Source organism: Syzygium oleosum, unplaced genomic scaffold (assembly GCF_021117445.2).
Source record: "Syzygium oleosum isolate NSW1041296 unplaced genomic scaffold, Sole_v2.1 Sole_v2.13, whole genome shotgun sequence".
Lineage (NCBI taxonomy): Eukaryota > Viridiplantae > Streptophyta > Magnoliopsida > Myrtales > Myrtaceae > Syzygium > Syzygium oleosum.
The window spans coordinates 6,034,772-6,049,699 of NW_026607497.1; the positions used below are offsets into that span (position 1 = coordinate 6,034,772).

General features: G+C 40.3%; 2 protein-coding genes across 5 annotated transcripts; both read right to left on the reverse strand.

Annotated features, from left to right (window-relative positions):
* Positions 1–984: 984 nt before the first annotated feature.
* LOC115675020 (FCS-Like Zinc finger 6-like) lies at positions 985–2,261 on the reverse strand. Its single transcript, XM_056316890.1, has 2 exons — positions 1,795–2,261; positions 985–1,416 (listed from the first exon to the last, which is right to left on the reverse strand). Exons 1-2 carry the CDS (start codon positions 2,076–2,078, stop codon positions 1,245–1,247), a joined length of 456 nt encoding a protein of 151 aa, XP_056172865.1. The 5' UTR covers positions 2,079–2,261; the 3' UTR covers positions 985–1,244.
* Positions 2,262–7,638: 5,377 nt separating this feature from the next.
* LOC115674935 (probable glucan 1,3-beta-glucosidase A) lies at positions 7,639–12,467 on the reverse strand. 4 transcript variants are annotated; one of them, XM_056316852.1, is made up of 9 exons: positions 12,334–12,467; positions 11,946–12,123; positions 11,687–11,839; positions 11,093–11,290; positions 10,571–10,735; positions 8,825–8,994; positions 8,586–8,741; positions 8,169–8,515; positions 7,639–8,045 (listed from the first exon to the last, which is right to left on the reverse strand). In XM_056316852.1, the coding sequence occupies exons 2-9, from the start codon at positions 12,108–12,110 to the stop codon at positions 7,864–7,866; spliced, it is 1,536 nt and encodes a 511-aa protein (XP_056172827.1). In that variant the 5' UTR covers positions 12,111–12,123; positions 12,334–12,467; the 3' UTR covers positions 7,639–7,863. The 4 variants fall into 4 exon arrangements, with proteins under 4 accessions (XP_056172827.1, XP_056172828.1, XP_056172830.1 ...); XM_056316853.1 differs by having other exon boundaries at positions 11,946–12,126; positions 12,334–12,412; XM_056316854.1 differs by having other exon boundaries at positions 7,897–8,053.
* Positions 12,468–14,928: the final 2,461 nt, after the last annotated feature.

The following is a 14,928-nucleotide window of genomic DNA, read 5'->3' on the forward strand; positions in this document are numbered from 1 at the left end:
TGGATTGAGAATTGCGCTTTCCAAAAGAATAACAATGCCTACTCCTGAAAGCGAATTCTAATTAGTGGTTATGAATTTTTGTATCACCCCCGCATGATTTTAACTAACAAACTACGTATATACAACGGATCGAATCGAACAGAACTCGAGTGAGAAAGACGAACACGCGACTCAAACCTGACCCTTTTGAGATAATGAGTTTTCTGCGACCGAGATGCGACCACGACAACACCTACGCCTCTCGTGCTCCCTCTCTCTCTCCGTGGAGGCCATCTCTGTCGAGACAAAGATGCCGGATCTGGTAAATTTGCCGTGGCGCAGCATGCATCAGTGGCATTTAGTTTACCTTCGAAGTCCATCAGAAAGGAAACTTTAACTCCTCTCCGAATGGATTCCTCTATGCACCTCAGGACCCACCGCACGCAATGCTGACTAAGCCACAGATTCCCTTCTCCTCCAAATTCCTTTCATCGAGCGCTAGTGACAGAGAATGGCGACCTCAAAATAGAATCTCTCCCTCTCTCTCTCTCGAACGGTGAAAGATTCACGGCTGGTCCCCAGACAAGAAAATGATCTCAGGTTTCTTACCCCGCAATCAAATTTGGTAAACAAAACGAGTCCGCATCGCTTTGTATATTGAATTGAATCAGTGGGGGTTTAGGTAGAAACCGAGCCCTCCGGTATCGTCAGTTTCGGCATGTCTAAGCAACGAGAAAGGTTTGGTTTTCGCAGGCTCCACGGCGTGTTCGTGGGATTCCCAGTTTCTCTTTCATGATGGGTTGAACATATTCTTGAAAAGTCGCTTTTCTTTCCCTTCTGTGTCAATGGAGGACCATTCGATGATTCCCTCGCTCAGGCCACAAGGAACCTCCAAAACACTCTCGTTCACGTCCCTGTATTTGATTTTTGACGCAGAGAGAGAGAGAGAGAGAGAGAGAGAGAGAGAGAGAGAGAGAGAGAGAGAGAGAGAGAGAGAGAGAGAGAGAGTGGGCGATAGAACTTTGCATTTTGCTTGGATGCACCTAAGAATAATGGTTTCTCAAAAGGTTTCTCCAATAAATTTTCCATCTTTTGCTTCCACCCACAAGATAAATACTTTTCTACTTTTGTTTTTTTTTTTCTAGCTCCGGAGATATATATATATTCATGAGATTCCCAGGTCTGGGTGTGGTGCACGAGCGGCGCATGCAAAAATTCGCTGTCGTCTGGGATAGCCGGCGGCCGGCGCCGGATGGGGAGCCCGGCTACACACCGGCGGCGACCGGAGTCTCGCCTTTGGCGGAGACCTTGGCGGCGGCGGAGGCGGGAGAGGAGGCCATGGCTTCCTTCTTGGACGCGAACGAGCACTTCTCTTTCCTCTCGTCCTGCTTCATCTGCTGCTGCCGGCACTCCAGGCTGCAGAACGCGCTGTCACCTCTGCAAACACAAGAACAAGAACAAGAAACGCAAGAAACCAAAAAAATTAAGGAAAACCATCTTTTCGAATGTATTCACCTCCCATAATTGTCGATCGAAAACTAAAGAACAGATCAAATATGGAAAGTCGCCTCAAAATGGAAAATTTTCGTCTGTCAGAAAATTACTGATCTGTTTTTCTCGTCTTATCTTTTGGTCTGTCAATAATGCCTCCGCTTCGCTGGCGTCATTGATTATATGACTGACTATACGAATTATCGACTGATTCGATTCAAATGAAATTTGCTCATCGAATAAGCTGGATCTGGGCCGCGAACAGGTGCAAAAGTTTGGTGAATTTCAGCTGAATTTCGAGTATTGAAGGGAAAAAGAAAATACCTATACATGTAGATATCGCGGCCAGGGACGAGGCGACGCTTGCAGAGAGCGCAGGAGCGCAAGAAGTGGGCGGTGTCGATGAACTCGCAGGAGTGGTGCCGGTGGGACCTCTGCGAGGCCGCCGCGGAGGGCATCACCGGCCGCGGATCCCACCCCTCGCCGGGCCCCGCCGGCTTCTGGCCGTTCCTCGCCGGCGCCGCCTCGTCGCTGATGTTCAGATCGAAGGTGATCTCCGTCATGCTCGTCGTCCGCTTCATATGGCGCGGTCTCTTCCCCAACGACATCCTCCCTCTCTCTCTCTCACTCTCAATCCACAACTGCTACTACCACTTCTTCTTCTTCTTCACTGTGCAACTGCAACTAATCTCTTGAAAACAAAACAAAACAATGGAAAAAGGGTACAAAGATGAAGAAGAAGATGAAGAAGAAGAAGAAGAAGAAAGAGAGAGAGAGAGAGAAGTGGAGGAGGAAGGAGTGGAGATGGGCGGGGGGCAAATATAAGAAGAGCCAACAGGCGAGGAGCGAATCTGGATCGCCCATTTCTTTCCTTGCGAGATTGCGCGTGTCCATGTCAGCCATCGGGTCCCACTATGCTAAGAAATCTTCTAAAACTTGTGGGATGACGGTAATTAATTTAAGAGTCATTAAGGTTTAAGTACATGCTTTACTTGGAGGTTAGGTAGGGGTTGAGAGGCAAGTGAATAAGGACTTGGATGTGCCCTCCCCAAGAAATGGAAAAAAGAAAAATCAAAGGACAAGGATGCCACTTTTTTTTCCTTTTTATTTTTTGCCCTTTTGGTGATTAAGACACTCCATTTTTAATTTTACTTACTTAGATTGGATCTGAATTCGATCGGTGACTAGATTTGAATTCGATAGATGCGTGAGCCCGGATGAATTGGCCGCGGGATCGGACGTAATCGGATCTAGAAAGGAAACATATTGTCTAGAGAGAAGGTGCCTCGGGAACGGGACTCCGCCGGTTTGCGTAGCTTGGCAGCAGCATCGCGTGGCTCGGAGGTGAATGGGCGACGGCTGCCATGTGAGGCCGAGTTGCTGCGGTTGAGTGGCGGGTGTCTTATTTTCTCGGGTAGAAGCAATGATGGTGAGGGCAAAAGGGGAAATAAAAAAGATAAAGGAAAAGGAAAAAGGAGAAGAAAAAGGGATAAATGTCCACGGTACAATTAATTGTAAATTTAGAGGATCTCGATGTCTAATGGTTTTACCATATTGAAAGTACCAATAATGCCAGTCCCAAGGATATGATATAGAACAACAGTGGCATTGTAGTGACTATTCTATAAAATGTCACATCTTAAAGTCAATTGGTCATGGAGAAGCCATACTAGTATGGATTCGATGCCATATGTGCGTTCAGAAAAGATAGAAATTACCCATGAATCTCACACGGGATTCACCATGATTTTATACATCATATTTACTTGTAATATATTTACCTTTTTTTGTGGTAAAAAAGGTGGAGAAAGGTGACTGGTCAGCTACCCTTTCAAGTGTCGTTATAAGGATCTCATATGTGTAGAATGTTTAGTTTGAGTCATAACTACTCAATCTATTCGAAACTCAAAGATTACATATTGACAAGCATATACTGTATTCTTACGTGTATACCATAAATTAGAAAATTCCTGACAGATACTCAAGACACAAAATTGACCAAAGATGTAGCATATGAATTTATTCGTAAAAGTTATTATGATCTCCATAGAACATTTGTTATTCGCACGTACCGAATGTTTATTAAGACTCGTATATAGTATATAATGATAACACAAATGAATTTCCTCTATTGAAAGTAAAAAATTTCATCTACACATCCATCGATTGGCAGTTGAGTGTACTTAAAACTCCCTATAAATAGTTCTTGGAAGATTAAATACGACATAGCATTATACATCTATATACATATATTTTTTAGGACAATAATAGGAATTTATATGCAAGTGTGATACATGTATTAAATTGTATCTACACCTGGTGGGGACTTACCATATTTGCTAGTAAGACGCCACATTCAATGTTTCGGATGCATTTTAGTGTATGCATCTCATCTTAACATTATTCTCCGTAAAATAGAATTTTATACGATAGATTCATCTTATGAGATACCGTGCCTTTATAATCTTTCACCGTTGGATTGAAATGCAACGGATTTCAATTAATTAATAGATTTTAGCCTGAACGATTGTGATCTTGTACTTTTCAATTCGACAATGAAAAGCCCAGAAAGGACGGTGCTTCTTAAGAACCATATATACTCACTCTAATTCTACCTCTCTTGCGAACAATAACATTCCTTGTAGGTCGAGTTCCACTCTAGGAATTGGCCTCTTCTTCATCACAAAAGGGCAACATAAGAAAAATAAATTGGGAAAATAAAACCCTAAAAATCTAAAGGTTTCAAAGTCAGGCAAGGGAGTGCAACTTGTAGGTTTGCCGGATTCGCCAGGGTGGTGCCCTCTTTTTCAACACCAAGGCATGCACTTGCCACCCAATTATTTAAGGGGCCCCTTTGGACCTCCTTGCCTCAGCCCCTGGTCTGCCCACTTGTTGCTTCATCCATTGTTAATGATTAAGACCCTCCTTAATTAAAAAAAAATATACAAAGTGAACTCTAATTAAATGATCAAATATAATATTGTTACAGCTCCCCATATACAGGTGATTTTAGTTCACTCATCACCTTGTTTATAAATGTATAAAGAAATTTCGTGATTTTCAGTAGGTTGTCTCTCTCGTGTTATGTTTAATCAGTGTATAGGAATCAAAACTTTTGTTTTTTAAATGAAGTATGATTAACGAGTGCACCGGAAGACCCATTATAAAAGTTTATACAGAGATGCGTAGATTTCGAGTCGAGACCCTCGGACTCGTTTATGTTGTTTGGGCCTTTAGTTGTGTCTGCGAGGAGTTGATAAATAGGATGCATGTGCGGCTGCTTGCTCATTCCCTTACAAGGTGCTAGTTGATTATGAGAGAAGTTCTTTGTGCCTGGCCGATGCTTATTAAGAACTCAAGGATCTAATCAGATGATAATGTAGCGCACCCACAAAGTTTCTACCACTTGGCCTCTTAAGAAAAGGAGTAATGCACTCTAGGAAGATGCCTTCCGAAGGTCGAGCTCTGCTCGAGTCAGCCCCTTCTCATTGGCCTTGATAACAACACTTTAATGTTATCGATGATTTCATCACTGGAGCTTCAAGATCATCGTTAATTTCCGGTAAGACATGTGCAGATTCCGGCAGCTCCAATGTAAATTTTGACGTGGCCATAATATGGTAGGAGAAATATAACAAAATACGTATGTAGACATCAGTACAGCTAAAGTGATACAGACGCTTTGGAAGTTAAAACTACAGCAGGTGTCTCAAACCCCGGTCTGCAGCAGAAGAAGGGTTTTGCATGAAAATCCGTGGGCGGAACTGTCGCTGGAGAGATCAACTGCGACCAAATTCTTCCTGAACTAATTCACATGAATAATGGGAAACCATCAAAGCACGAGCGAAGGAAAGCTCTCGCGAATGTCAAAGAAAGGCCATAAAAGAAGGGAAAGAAAGACTTTAGCTTCTCAACTTGTATGTGGGAAGGTGGTCCCGTGACTACCACTTTGAAAATCAAAGGCTTGTTACCTTTTTGTTCTTTTTAATCATCTACATAATTGACTATTTGACTCCATGGCACTCGTCCAACTAACTTACCTATCCGAGAAATTGTGGAAAACAACACAAGGTTTTGGAGACAGCCATGTTTATAGCAAAGCTTATTCAGGTTAATACGCTGCGAAACTCATGATACAGACCGAGAATGCCATGTAACTGTGAAGTCTTGAGGCTCTTCGCATGAATTTATGAGTTGATGATGTGACTAACAAGATATGAGAGGACACTCTCGAGTCTTTTACAAAAGATGTTATGGAACTTGATCAGTGGAAACCTCCGGAGGAGTACATGTTATGAACTCTGCACTTCGGAAATAATTTCTGATGGACTCTCACCTAAAACTCAATATATGCATCATGTACGATCGAATTATAGGTTCTCAACGAACATTTAATGGCACTCGAAGACCGTATGTTTGAACTCTACATTTTTTATAGTATCTTCAGATTTTGAAAGCCGGTTGCAAGAGCGTTCTCGTGCACACGTCGTGTTTTATATCTCAAATTTTGTACTCGTCTTTCTCTCGCTAATTCATGCATACTTGGCTGCGATTATGTAAGCGGTTTCTTGTTTACTTAGGTTAAAACCGAATGTGCAACCGTTCACTTCAGAAGTTTAAACTATTAAAGTACAATGTAGACTGTATTTATATTTTTAACACATTTCGTTACGCGAATGCCGGTTTAATGATGTTGGTCTTAAACGTGCGAACCCGATATGCACGGATGAAAGAATTGTTGAGGCCATTGTGCAGCATGAAAAGGAAAAAGTAGGATATTTATGCACGGGCTAAAAGAAGGTGTGAGGAATCAAACTTGACATCTCCGACTCTGATATCAACTTAAAATTAAACGCATAATCATGTATTCAACAAGTTAACGCGGGATATATTCGATATCTTACTAATTAACTTGAGTGACCTCCACATATACATATAGGCAATTCATAGAAAGTCCCCCGCCAATTTGGATCCGTCTAATTGGTGTCCCTGTCAGGGTTGGGAATGCACAGGTATTGAACAGCTCAGCTGAAGTTGATGTCTCTAGACGCCATTGCTTTTGGTCGATTGACTGTTGCCCATAATAGCTTACCACAATGCACAAAGTCATTGCTTAGGAGCATCGTTCCCTCTAGGAATGGACAAGTGAATGGTTATTAAGTCAGCTTCTAAAAAAGGACGAGTAATGGTATGACCCACCGTCACAAGCAAAATATCTTGCCCTAATTATGTTCTTGATACTATGAAACCTACCAATAGAAGCATCATGCAAATTATTTTTTTCGTTTAATAGTTAACGCTTGTACTTGACATCAACTAGATATATATACATAGTCATTGCTACGTGCTAGCTTCGGTCCGAGTAACTTTTTAGCTATTTGATTGGTGTATTCTTTTTTCTTTTGCTTTTTGTTGAGGATCGAACCTTGGCTGGTGTCCCCACCTCGCACCCTCAACCTCCGCCCGTGTGCCTGACGGCTGCAATTTAATTATTAACAAGTAGTATTGACCTCATATTGTTCTTATATATTCGTAAGATGTCGATACGATGAAGGAGAGATTCCTTGATTTTAAATTGAGTAATCGAGTATTTACCAGCAATCTAAACTTCAATCGAGCCTATAAGAGTTAGCGTATCAAGTTATAGAATCATGCATCCTTCTTGCTTAGAAAATCATCAAATCCAACTGTGGTACAGTGGTGTTTCCAAATGAGTTCCTTTTTGATTTAGTAATTTGATGTTCCCCACTAAAAGGGCATTGGGCCAAAAAGCTAATGATGCATGCATAAAGGTTATATCAGTACCGCACTGTCAATTTCAATCTCCCGTGGATTCCACTGAGTTTCAAATGCATGTTCGTGGGTAATTTAATTAGAGTTTATAATTCTATATTTTGTAGTAATTTAATGAGAATAAAAGTTGGTGATTCATGGTTATTTGTATCAGTAATCTCTAAAACGAGTAAAAGTCTGACAACTAAATAGAAAAGTTGGAAAATTAATAAATACAATTAAAATGAGGAAGTAACTCCAATAAGAGTTGATAACCCAAAACTCTTAGATAATTAATTTGACAAAAATTGGAAAGTCACTATAATTTAGTTGCTAGTCACATATAAGAGATAGTAAATTCGAAGGGGCAGTAAATTATGTGGCGGTAAAAGTTGGTTGGTTCGTAAAGAAATCAGTAATTCTATTTCATGACTAGAATTACTCAACTAAAAACGTTCATGGAAGTTACAACTCTATTAGGTGTGTCGCATGTGTTCAAAAGCTTCCCTAGACGATTTTTTATTCGAAGATGACAAAAAGTTTACTTGATAATAGGAGCTTGCAACTTACTATTTAGTAAAAGTGCATAGACATATATATACGAAATTCTGAAGGAAATGTCTAAAGCTTAATGTAACCATTCTTGATCATCCATTCCAAGCTCCAATGGTGTTTGGCGCACTTGAGAGTCCAATAGGCCCAACCAAATGTGGCTCTTCCAAACACTTCCTGTTGAGCCTCCGCAAACTTTTGGTACTCCTCTTTTGTTGCTCCATTCACTGTCCACTCCACTGCCCATTCACCTGCAAGTCTACATTCCTTCATGGATCCACCTTTCTTATATTTATATAGCAAATCACGGAAGATAGAAACACAATGATGCGTGACATCGATGGTATGATTATCTTAGTATAATTTGGACTTACCCACGAAAGTAAGAGGTCCATCCGGTGTAGCGAGACGGTCCAATTGGGCACGTTTATCCTTGTATATGAAATCGAGGTTATCTTGGATGGTGTCAAATTTAGTTCGGAATAGAACGTAGTTATGTGTGTCCACAACCGTCCTGTCCAGGCCGCTTGCTACAGGGAGCAGCAGTTCGGGGCCAGAGGCTCCGAGCACGCGTGACATGATCACATAAGCCGTGGGGGAGTGCTTGCGGACGGCATTGTGCCCGGCCCTGTAATACTTAGTGACGGTCTCCAGAGGGAGTATCTCCGCAAGCGGCTCGTTCAAGAGGTCGACGGCATAAAGGCTCGGGCTCTTCGTGTATCTACATAGGCGAAATCGAATCATGTCCCCAATACTCGGAATAGGGTGTGAGCGAAAAATTTATCAATTACCGCGAAGTTAGGAATTCTATGACATGGAGGGTTTGTTGGATGGTGTCATCTGTGTCTCCCCATTCTCGGAACCCATCCCTCGATGAGCTGTGCTCCCAGCCATTTTGGGAACCAGGTGCTGCGTGCAGGTCAATTATGACCTTCAACCCATACTTCCTGCCGGTAAGAAAATCAAATGATATGTTACAAATTGCATCTGTATACAAGATAAGATGAAGAGAAGATGGCAATAGACTCACTCTGCCCAAGAAAAGGCACTGTCCAGAAAGGCCAAGGAACCACCAACATAAGGAGGCGGAGGATTCGGGTCGCTCGCTATCCACCAACCCACCGGAATTCTCACGGCGTCCAACCCGTTCTCGGCGACGAACTTGAAATCATCTTCCACTATGAATGTACTCCAATGTTCCTGTTATCAATTCACAACTTTTATTTAAGTCCACTCAAATTTTAGATAGATTTGGAATGATTTGAGAAGATTAGGTGGCACCAAAAAAGAAAATTTGAGATCTTTTTGCTCCAGCTCCGTCGATATCAATCCCTCCTACCAAACAAGAACTACTTTTTTTTGTTAATCTTTTCTCTTCCTCTCTAATCCTCCCCTAATCACTCCATCCAAATTGAGTAAAGAACGAAAATAAAGACATTCTCAATAATAATTTACGCATGAAAAATACTTAACGAAACGATATGCTTCAGGAACAAAACTCAAGAGTCGTATAATAGTAAGATTAATGAAAGAAGGTCCTTCTCGTGGTTTTGTCGGATTGCCGTTTGTGGTTTAGAATTCAGTGGTCGTATAGGATACATCGGCAACCCAAATACCATCGAGGATCAGACGAAAGAGTCGGTGATATTGACTTGAAGGAAAGAAGACCGCAGGATTTTCATAGGTCTACACTTGCAAAAAAAGGCATGATTTGAAGCTGAATTGGCTTAAAGTTTTTCTTAGTTGCAAAGTGTTATATACAACGAGAAGGTATACAGTTCTTTTCTGCTCTTTGACAAAAAAAAAAAAAAACCTTTTATGCTATTGGAAACGAGCAATACTTACTAACATTAATGTATTGAAATGACATGTTGGATTGTAAGCGAGAATTTAAGTATAAAATTGGTTGTATATGGAACCAAGTCCATTGAACCACGTCAATCATAGATGTCCATTTTGTGGGATCCACGTAAGTGCCACATTTGGAACGCACAAAAAGGACGGATGTAATGAATCCGGCCCAATTGACTCAAATTCAGACAAGATTTATCCTTTTTGATATATATATTCAACACCCAGTAACAAATTCACATCACGCTTAGTAAATTAATTTAATAAATCAGTCTTAATAGATCAGGTACTTATGGTTGGAAAAAGGTCGATTGCAACTTTTTTATGGTTAATTCATTTACATGCCTAACAGGGTTTTGTTGTACTTGACCAGGAGACCCATGCATGTGTCACACATGCATAAAAGCGAAAAACACATGTATCCCGAAAGAACCGAACTCGTTAGGTCAAGTACCATTCTATAATGACGATTTTCTCACGGCTGGGTCCCAAAAGATGTTGAGCTTGGTAAGTATAGCTAGGTTCTACATATTGCATCACATCATATTTAGATTTTCATTCTGTATTTCGTCTTGTATCTTGTGTCATTCATATGGACAACATTTACTGGCTAGTACTTAGTAATAGTTAGAAATCTGTCGGGGCTAGAGACCCTTTAAGGGGCATAAAAGCGACGTAGAAAACGGCAGCAGCTACCGTAATTTCCATATTTGATGATACTAATTATTGCCGGTTAGAATCACTTCCTCCCCAAAGAATACTCATTCGCAAGCCATATACTAAAAATATGAAAATAAAATATCTCTTTATCGTAGAGTAAGTTTAAGTAAAGTTATAATTCGGGCATATATGATTTGATTAATTTAGTGGGTTTGAGAAGCTTGAACTTTGACTATTATCATATAAGAGTTTTATAACTACATACCCTCATGACTTTGGGGGCTTTATGTGGTCCAAGACCATTGGTGACTTGAAACTCGCCTTCCAATCTTTTAGTGAAACTCATGACAAACACAGATGGGTCTTTGTCTCTCCACGCATTACTTTCATTGCATTGATAATCAGCTGTCACTCGTTTCTCTGTCCTCACCTGTAAAACAAATTCCACTATAATAATCACTCTTCTTTCTTACTTTCCTCAATCTCTACTTCAAATAAGTCTTGAAAAGTTTTCACTCGACGAGTGTCTATCTTACATGCTAATGTGTAAAGAACAACCTTGGTCTACTAAATTGGTTTATAAAATAACGCTCGATAGGCTAAAATCGTAACTAAGTTGGCCCTTCAAATAAGTGGATCATAATTCACGTCCAATTTAGAGTAGTTCTAACAGATCATAGACATATCAATACATGTACAACGTTCATGCAGTAATTTCTCAGCCAGTCTTTAACAAATCTGGCATTAGTCTTGTGTAAGATATAGGAAATGGAAAGAGATTGATGACCTGTAAGAAGAGGCCATTGGAAGCTTTGATTCTAACGCGGCTTACATCGTCTGGGTTTCTCACAATCTCAAAGGTTTCGGGTGCTCCTGGTGAATGACAAGTAGCCACTAGATCGACCCCGTCCCCACCAGAGTTCAGGCCTACGAATTGCTTGTTGGCAACCCTGAAGTTGAAGAGCGTCTCGTCGATTCTCCACAGCTACACACACTCAAAACACAGCAAATCATCTGTAGCTCAATGCACGAGATTATCTTCTTTGAAGATGACACTTATTGTAGTCGGAAAATTGTTGTCAATAGGAGAATATATCCATACTATTTCCAAGTTGAAAGATCTGAGATTTACTTTACTGACAGGGTACATTGCAATTGCATCGTTCCCGTCCCTAACGTTGTTCAATGTTAGTCCCCACCAAAATCCCATTTATGTAGGACGTGAGCCAAAACCCAGACGGCAGTAGCCCAAATATGGAATTTATTAGCACTTGGGGTACTGTGCATCTAATCTACAGACACAAATTCGTTGTTTAACCACCGAACTGACGTCATGGGTTTTCATAGCCAAAGGTTATTTGTCTGCTTAAAGCTAACTCACCCTGAATGTCTCCCACCTGGAACTGGAACCTGCTGGGGGTTTGGCAACTTCGCTGGTCCCCGTGCTGTTGGCGACTACCCGGCTTCCTCCGCCGGACTCCGCGCAGAGAAACTTCCCGACTGTAATTGATTTGAACTGAAGTCTAGTCCCATCCTTCACATTATAAACAGTTCGAAAATCAGAAAAATTGTGGAAACCAAATGAATCACCGGTTAAAAGAGTAACGAAAACACCAAGGCAAATACGTGTAGCACAGTACCAAGAAGTCCTTGTTGGGGATTGCATCAAAGAGGGAAGGCTTGATCCATCCTTCTGTGACCAGCCAGCCTCCCAGATTCACTGCTCTTACTTTGGGGTTGCGATTCTCCATCTCTTGATCGGAATGGTTGCCGATCGATCGGACCCCATTGCTGATGACTTCCATGGCTTCTGTTTTCCTACTTCCCCGTTCAAAATCAGCATAAAACAAAACAGCAGTTAGATATGCAATCGATTGTCCCAGAAGGAACACACCAAATCTGCACTTAACATGACTAAAACATATCCAACAGTACTCGTGTAAGAAATGTTCACGTAATAATATTTCGAAATGATTAAGGACAGATGCAATGAGTGCTTGCATGATGGGGATGAGTCGAGTCACTCACTCAATTAGCTTAAAAGCTGAGTTGTCTGTGTGTGTGATGTATTTTTGCCACAAGCCATCTGTCTATTTATACTGAGTGATCTGGTTCTGGTCTACTTGGTGCATTTCATTCCATTGTGAATACTCTTCTTAAAATTTTCTGGTTGACTCGTCCAGACTGGGTCATGCGACTGGACTTTGGGCAACATCACAGCAACTTCCCCGTCCGTCGCTCGTTGACGTGTGTTATGATAATGTTCCTTAACTCTTCCGTAGAACGAAATAGATTAATAGATTCAAGGACGTTTCATGTTTACCATATGTTAACGTAGATCTAACTCCTCTTTCTTTGTCCAGTTATGTATTCCCTTTTAAATAGGATTTTGTTAAAGAGTGCTCGTGAAACGCTCATTAAGAAACTAATTGAAGAAATTTCACAGTTTTCAATGTGTAGATTGTCCTTGTGTTATGCACAAAAAGTATCTTCAAAATTGTGTCTATTGTGTTTTTCGTGCTATGTATAATTAGTCCGGCAAAAATGAAACTATTTCCTTATAATATAGTTAATGAGTGCCCCAAGACCGAGAGAACTCGTTAACAAGATCCCTTCTTAATAAAATAGACTTAATAATTCTTTCAAGAGGGTAGTTGTTATCGGAATTCTAACGTCCAGGACAAGTCAACGAGTCCGTTTCTCCCCTTCTATTCTATCAAAATCTTTTCCTCTCTCCAATTAACTTGTCATTGCTTCCCCTTTTTCGTCTCCTTAAATCTCTAAGGCATGAGCAATAATTCCGTGGAATGAATGACAGCCGTCAAATCATGTGAATCTTTTACGGGATCCCAATCAACACAACAAGAATATTTTCATAAGTTATATATGTGAAATAAGATAATGATACAAATAGTCCCTAAATTTTGACTCAATGTGCAATATGATTTTTAAATTTTTGATTTATTCAATGTAATCCCTGTACTTTAGCTCAATGTGCAACGTGGTCCCTAAACTTTTAATTTGTTCAATGTAATCCCTAAACTTTTGGTATATGTTCAACTTAGTTCCTGAACTATATGAAAATATTAATGTTGTCCTTCCATTGATTCTCGTTTAGTCACAAAATTAAACATTTTCATATAATTTGGGGACTAAACTGAACATGTATAAAAAATTTATGGATCATATTGAACAAATTGAAAGTTTGGGGACTATATTGCACTCATATTAAATAAATTAAAAATTCATTGATCATATTGCACATTCGGCCAAATTTCAAGGATCATTTATGACATTTTTCCTAGGTGAAATTTCTAGGAAATGGGCTAGAAGAGCTAAAGAAAAAAGGGGATCACTCTTCTCCAAAAAGAAAGAAGAAAAAGAGGGATTATATGCTTTCGGGGAAGCATCATTTTGTCCCGTCCCCTTGGAGAGTCTAAAACACGTCCATAAATTTTTATTTTTTTTTGGTAAGGAAAAGAACGTCCATAGATTGACCTCACTAATTGACAAAATTTAGAGAAGACTTGACTAGAGTGGAACGGACAAAAGTAAAACGTGTTCGCGGAAGAGCAGGGCTGTTGTTGCTCCCCAATTATTCCCCGGGATTCACACGCTCCGTATAGAATTTAAACATCTTTGAAAGAGTCCGAGGATGTTTTTTCCACAATGCCAGGTATCCGCAACCGACCAATCTCCACCCGACAAGTATGGCAGTCCCCTAGTTCTCACCACACCGGATAATTCCGTAATCACACGAGTCCATGATTCTAGGGGTTAATTGTGAGTACACTAGCTAAATGGGTGAGTCGGGTCAAAAATGATCCGACCCAAGTTGATCCATTTACATAAAGTACAAATTTGATAGCCCATACCTATCCCAAACTGTACTTGAATCCATTTTTAGCAAATTTGTTTTCTTAAATTGTTGCAATTTTAGAATAGGCGGCTCCATGAACCGGCTCATTGAATTAGTGAGGAAGCTTGGGGATCAAGTTATGGATGGAGCGTGAATATAGTGGTGAAAGTCCGACCTGGGTCATCCATAAATTATGAAAACTTGTTCGGGCTTTGGTTTGATTCTAACATGACATTTTCTTAATTTTATGGTTCACTTAAGTATAAGACTGTTTTCCTTTTATCTTGTCAACAACGTTTATTAAACTTTTTGTTTCATACTTTCAATTATACTTTCTAACTATCAACTCTTTAAGACTGGATTCGCAAGTGTCAAAAGTGTTCGCGGTGTAGGATATAACTGTCACTCAAATATGTTTCAACTAGAGGTGTCAATATAAGACCCAAAAAAAAAAAAAAAGCTAGAGGTGTCAATATGGGTTTCAACTCACTTTCAATGGCCCAGGTTGCAAATGAGTCACTAAAGTATGTTTAAGATATTTGAGCCCAACTTTATATCAGTTTCCACAAGATCCATATTCGACCCATTTAGTTTACCAGCTCCGACCCATATAGACAATTTCTTTCTGTCTTCAATTTACATTGCCCTATTTATGGTCGACGACTGTCATCTCAAAGCTCCTAAGAGAAGTGAGCACGAATAAAAGATTTGTCCCTCGCATTCCGCAGTCGGGCAAAATTGCAGTCCTCAGCTTTCGAGCTAGA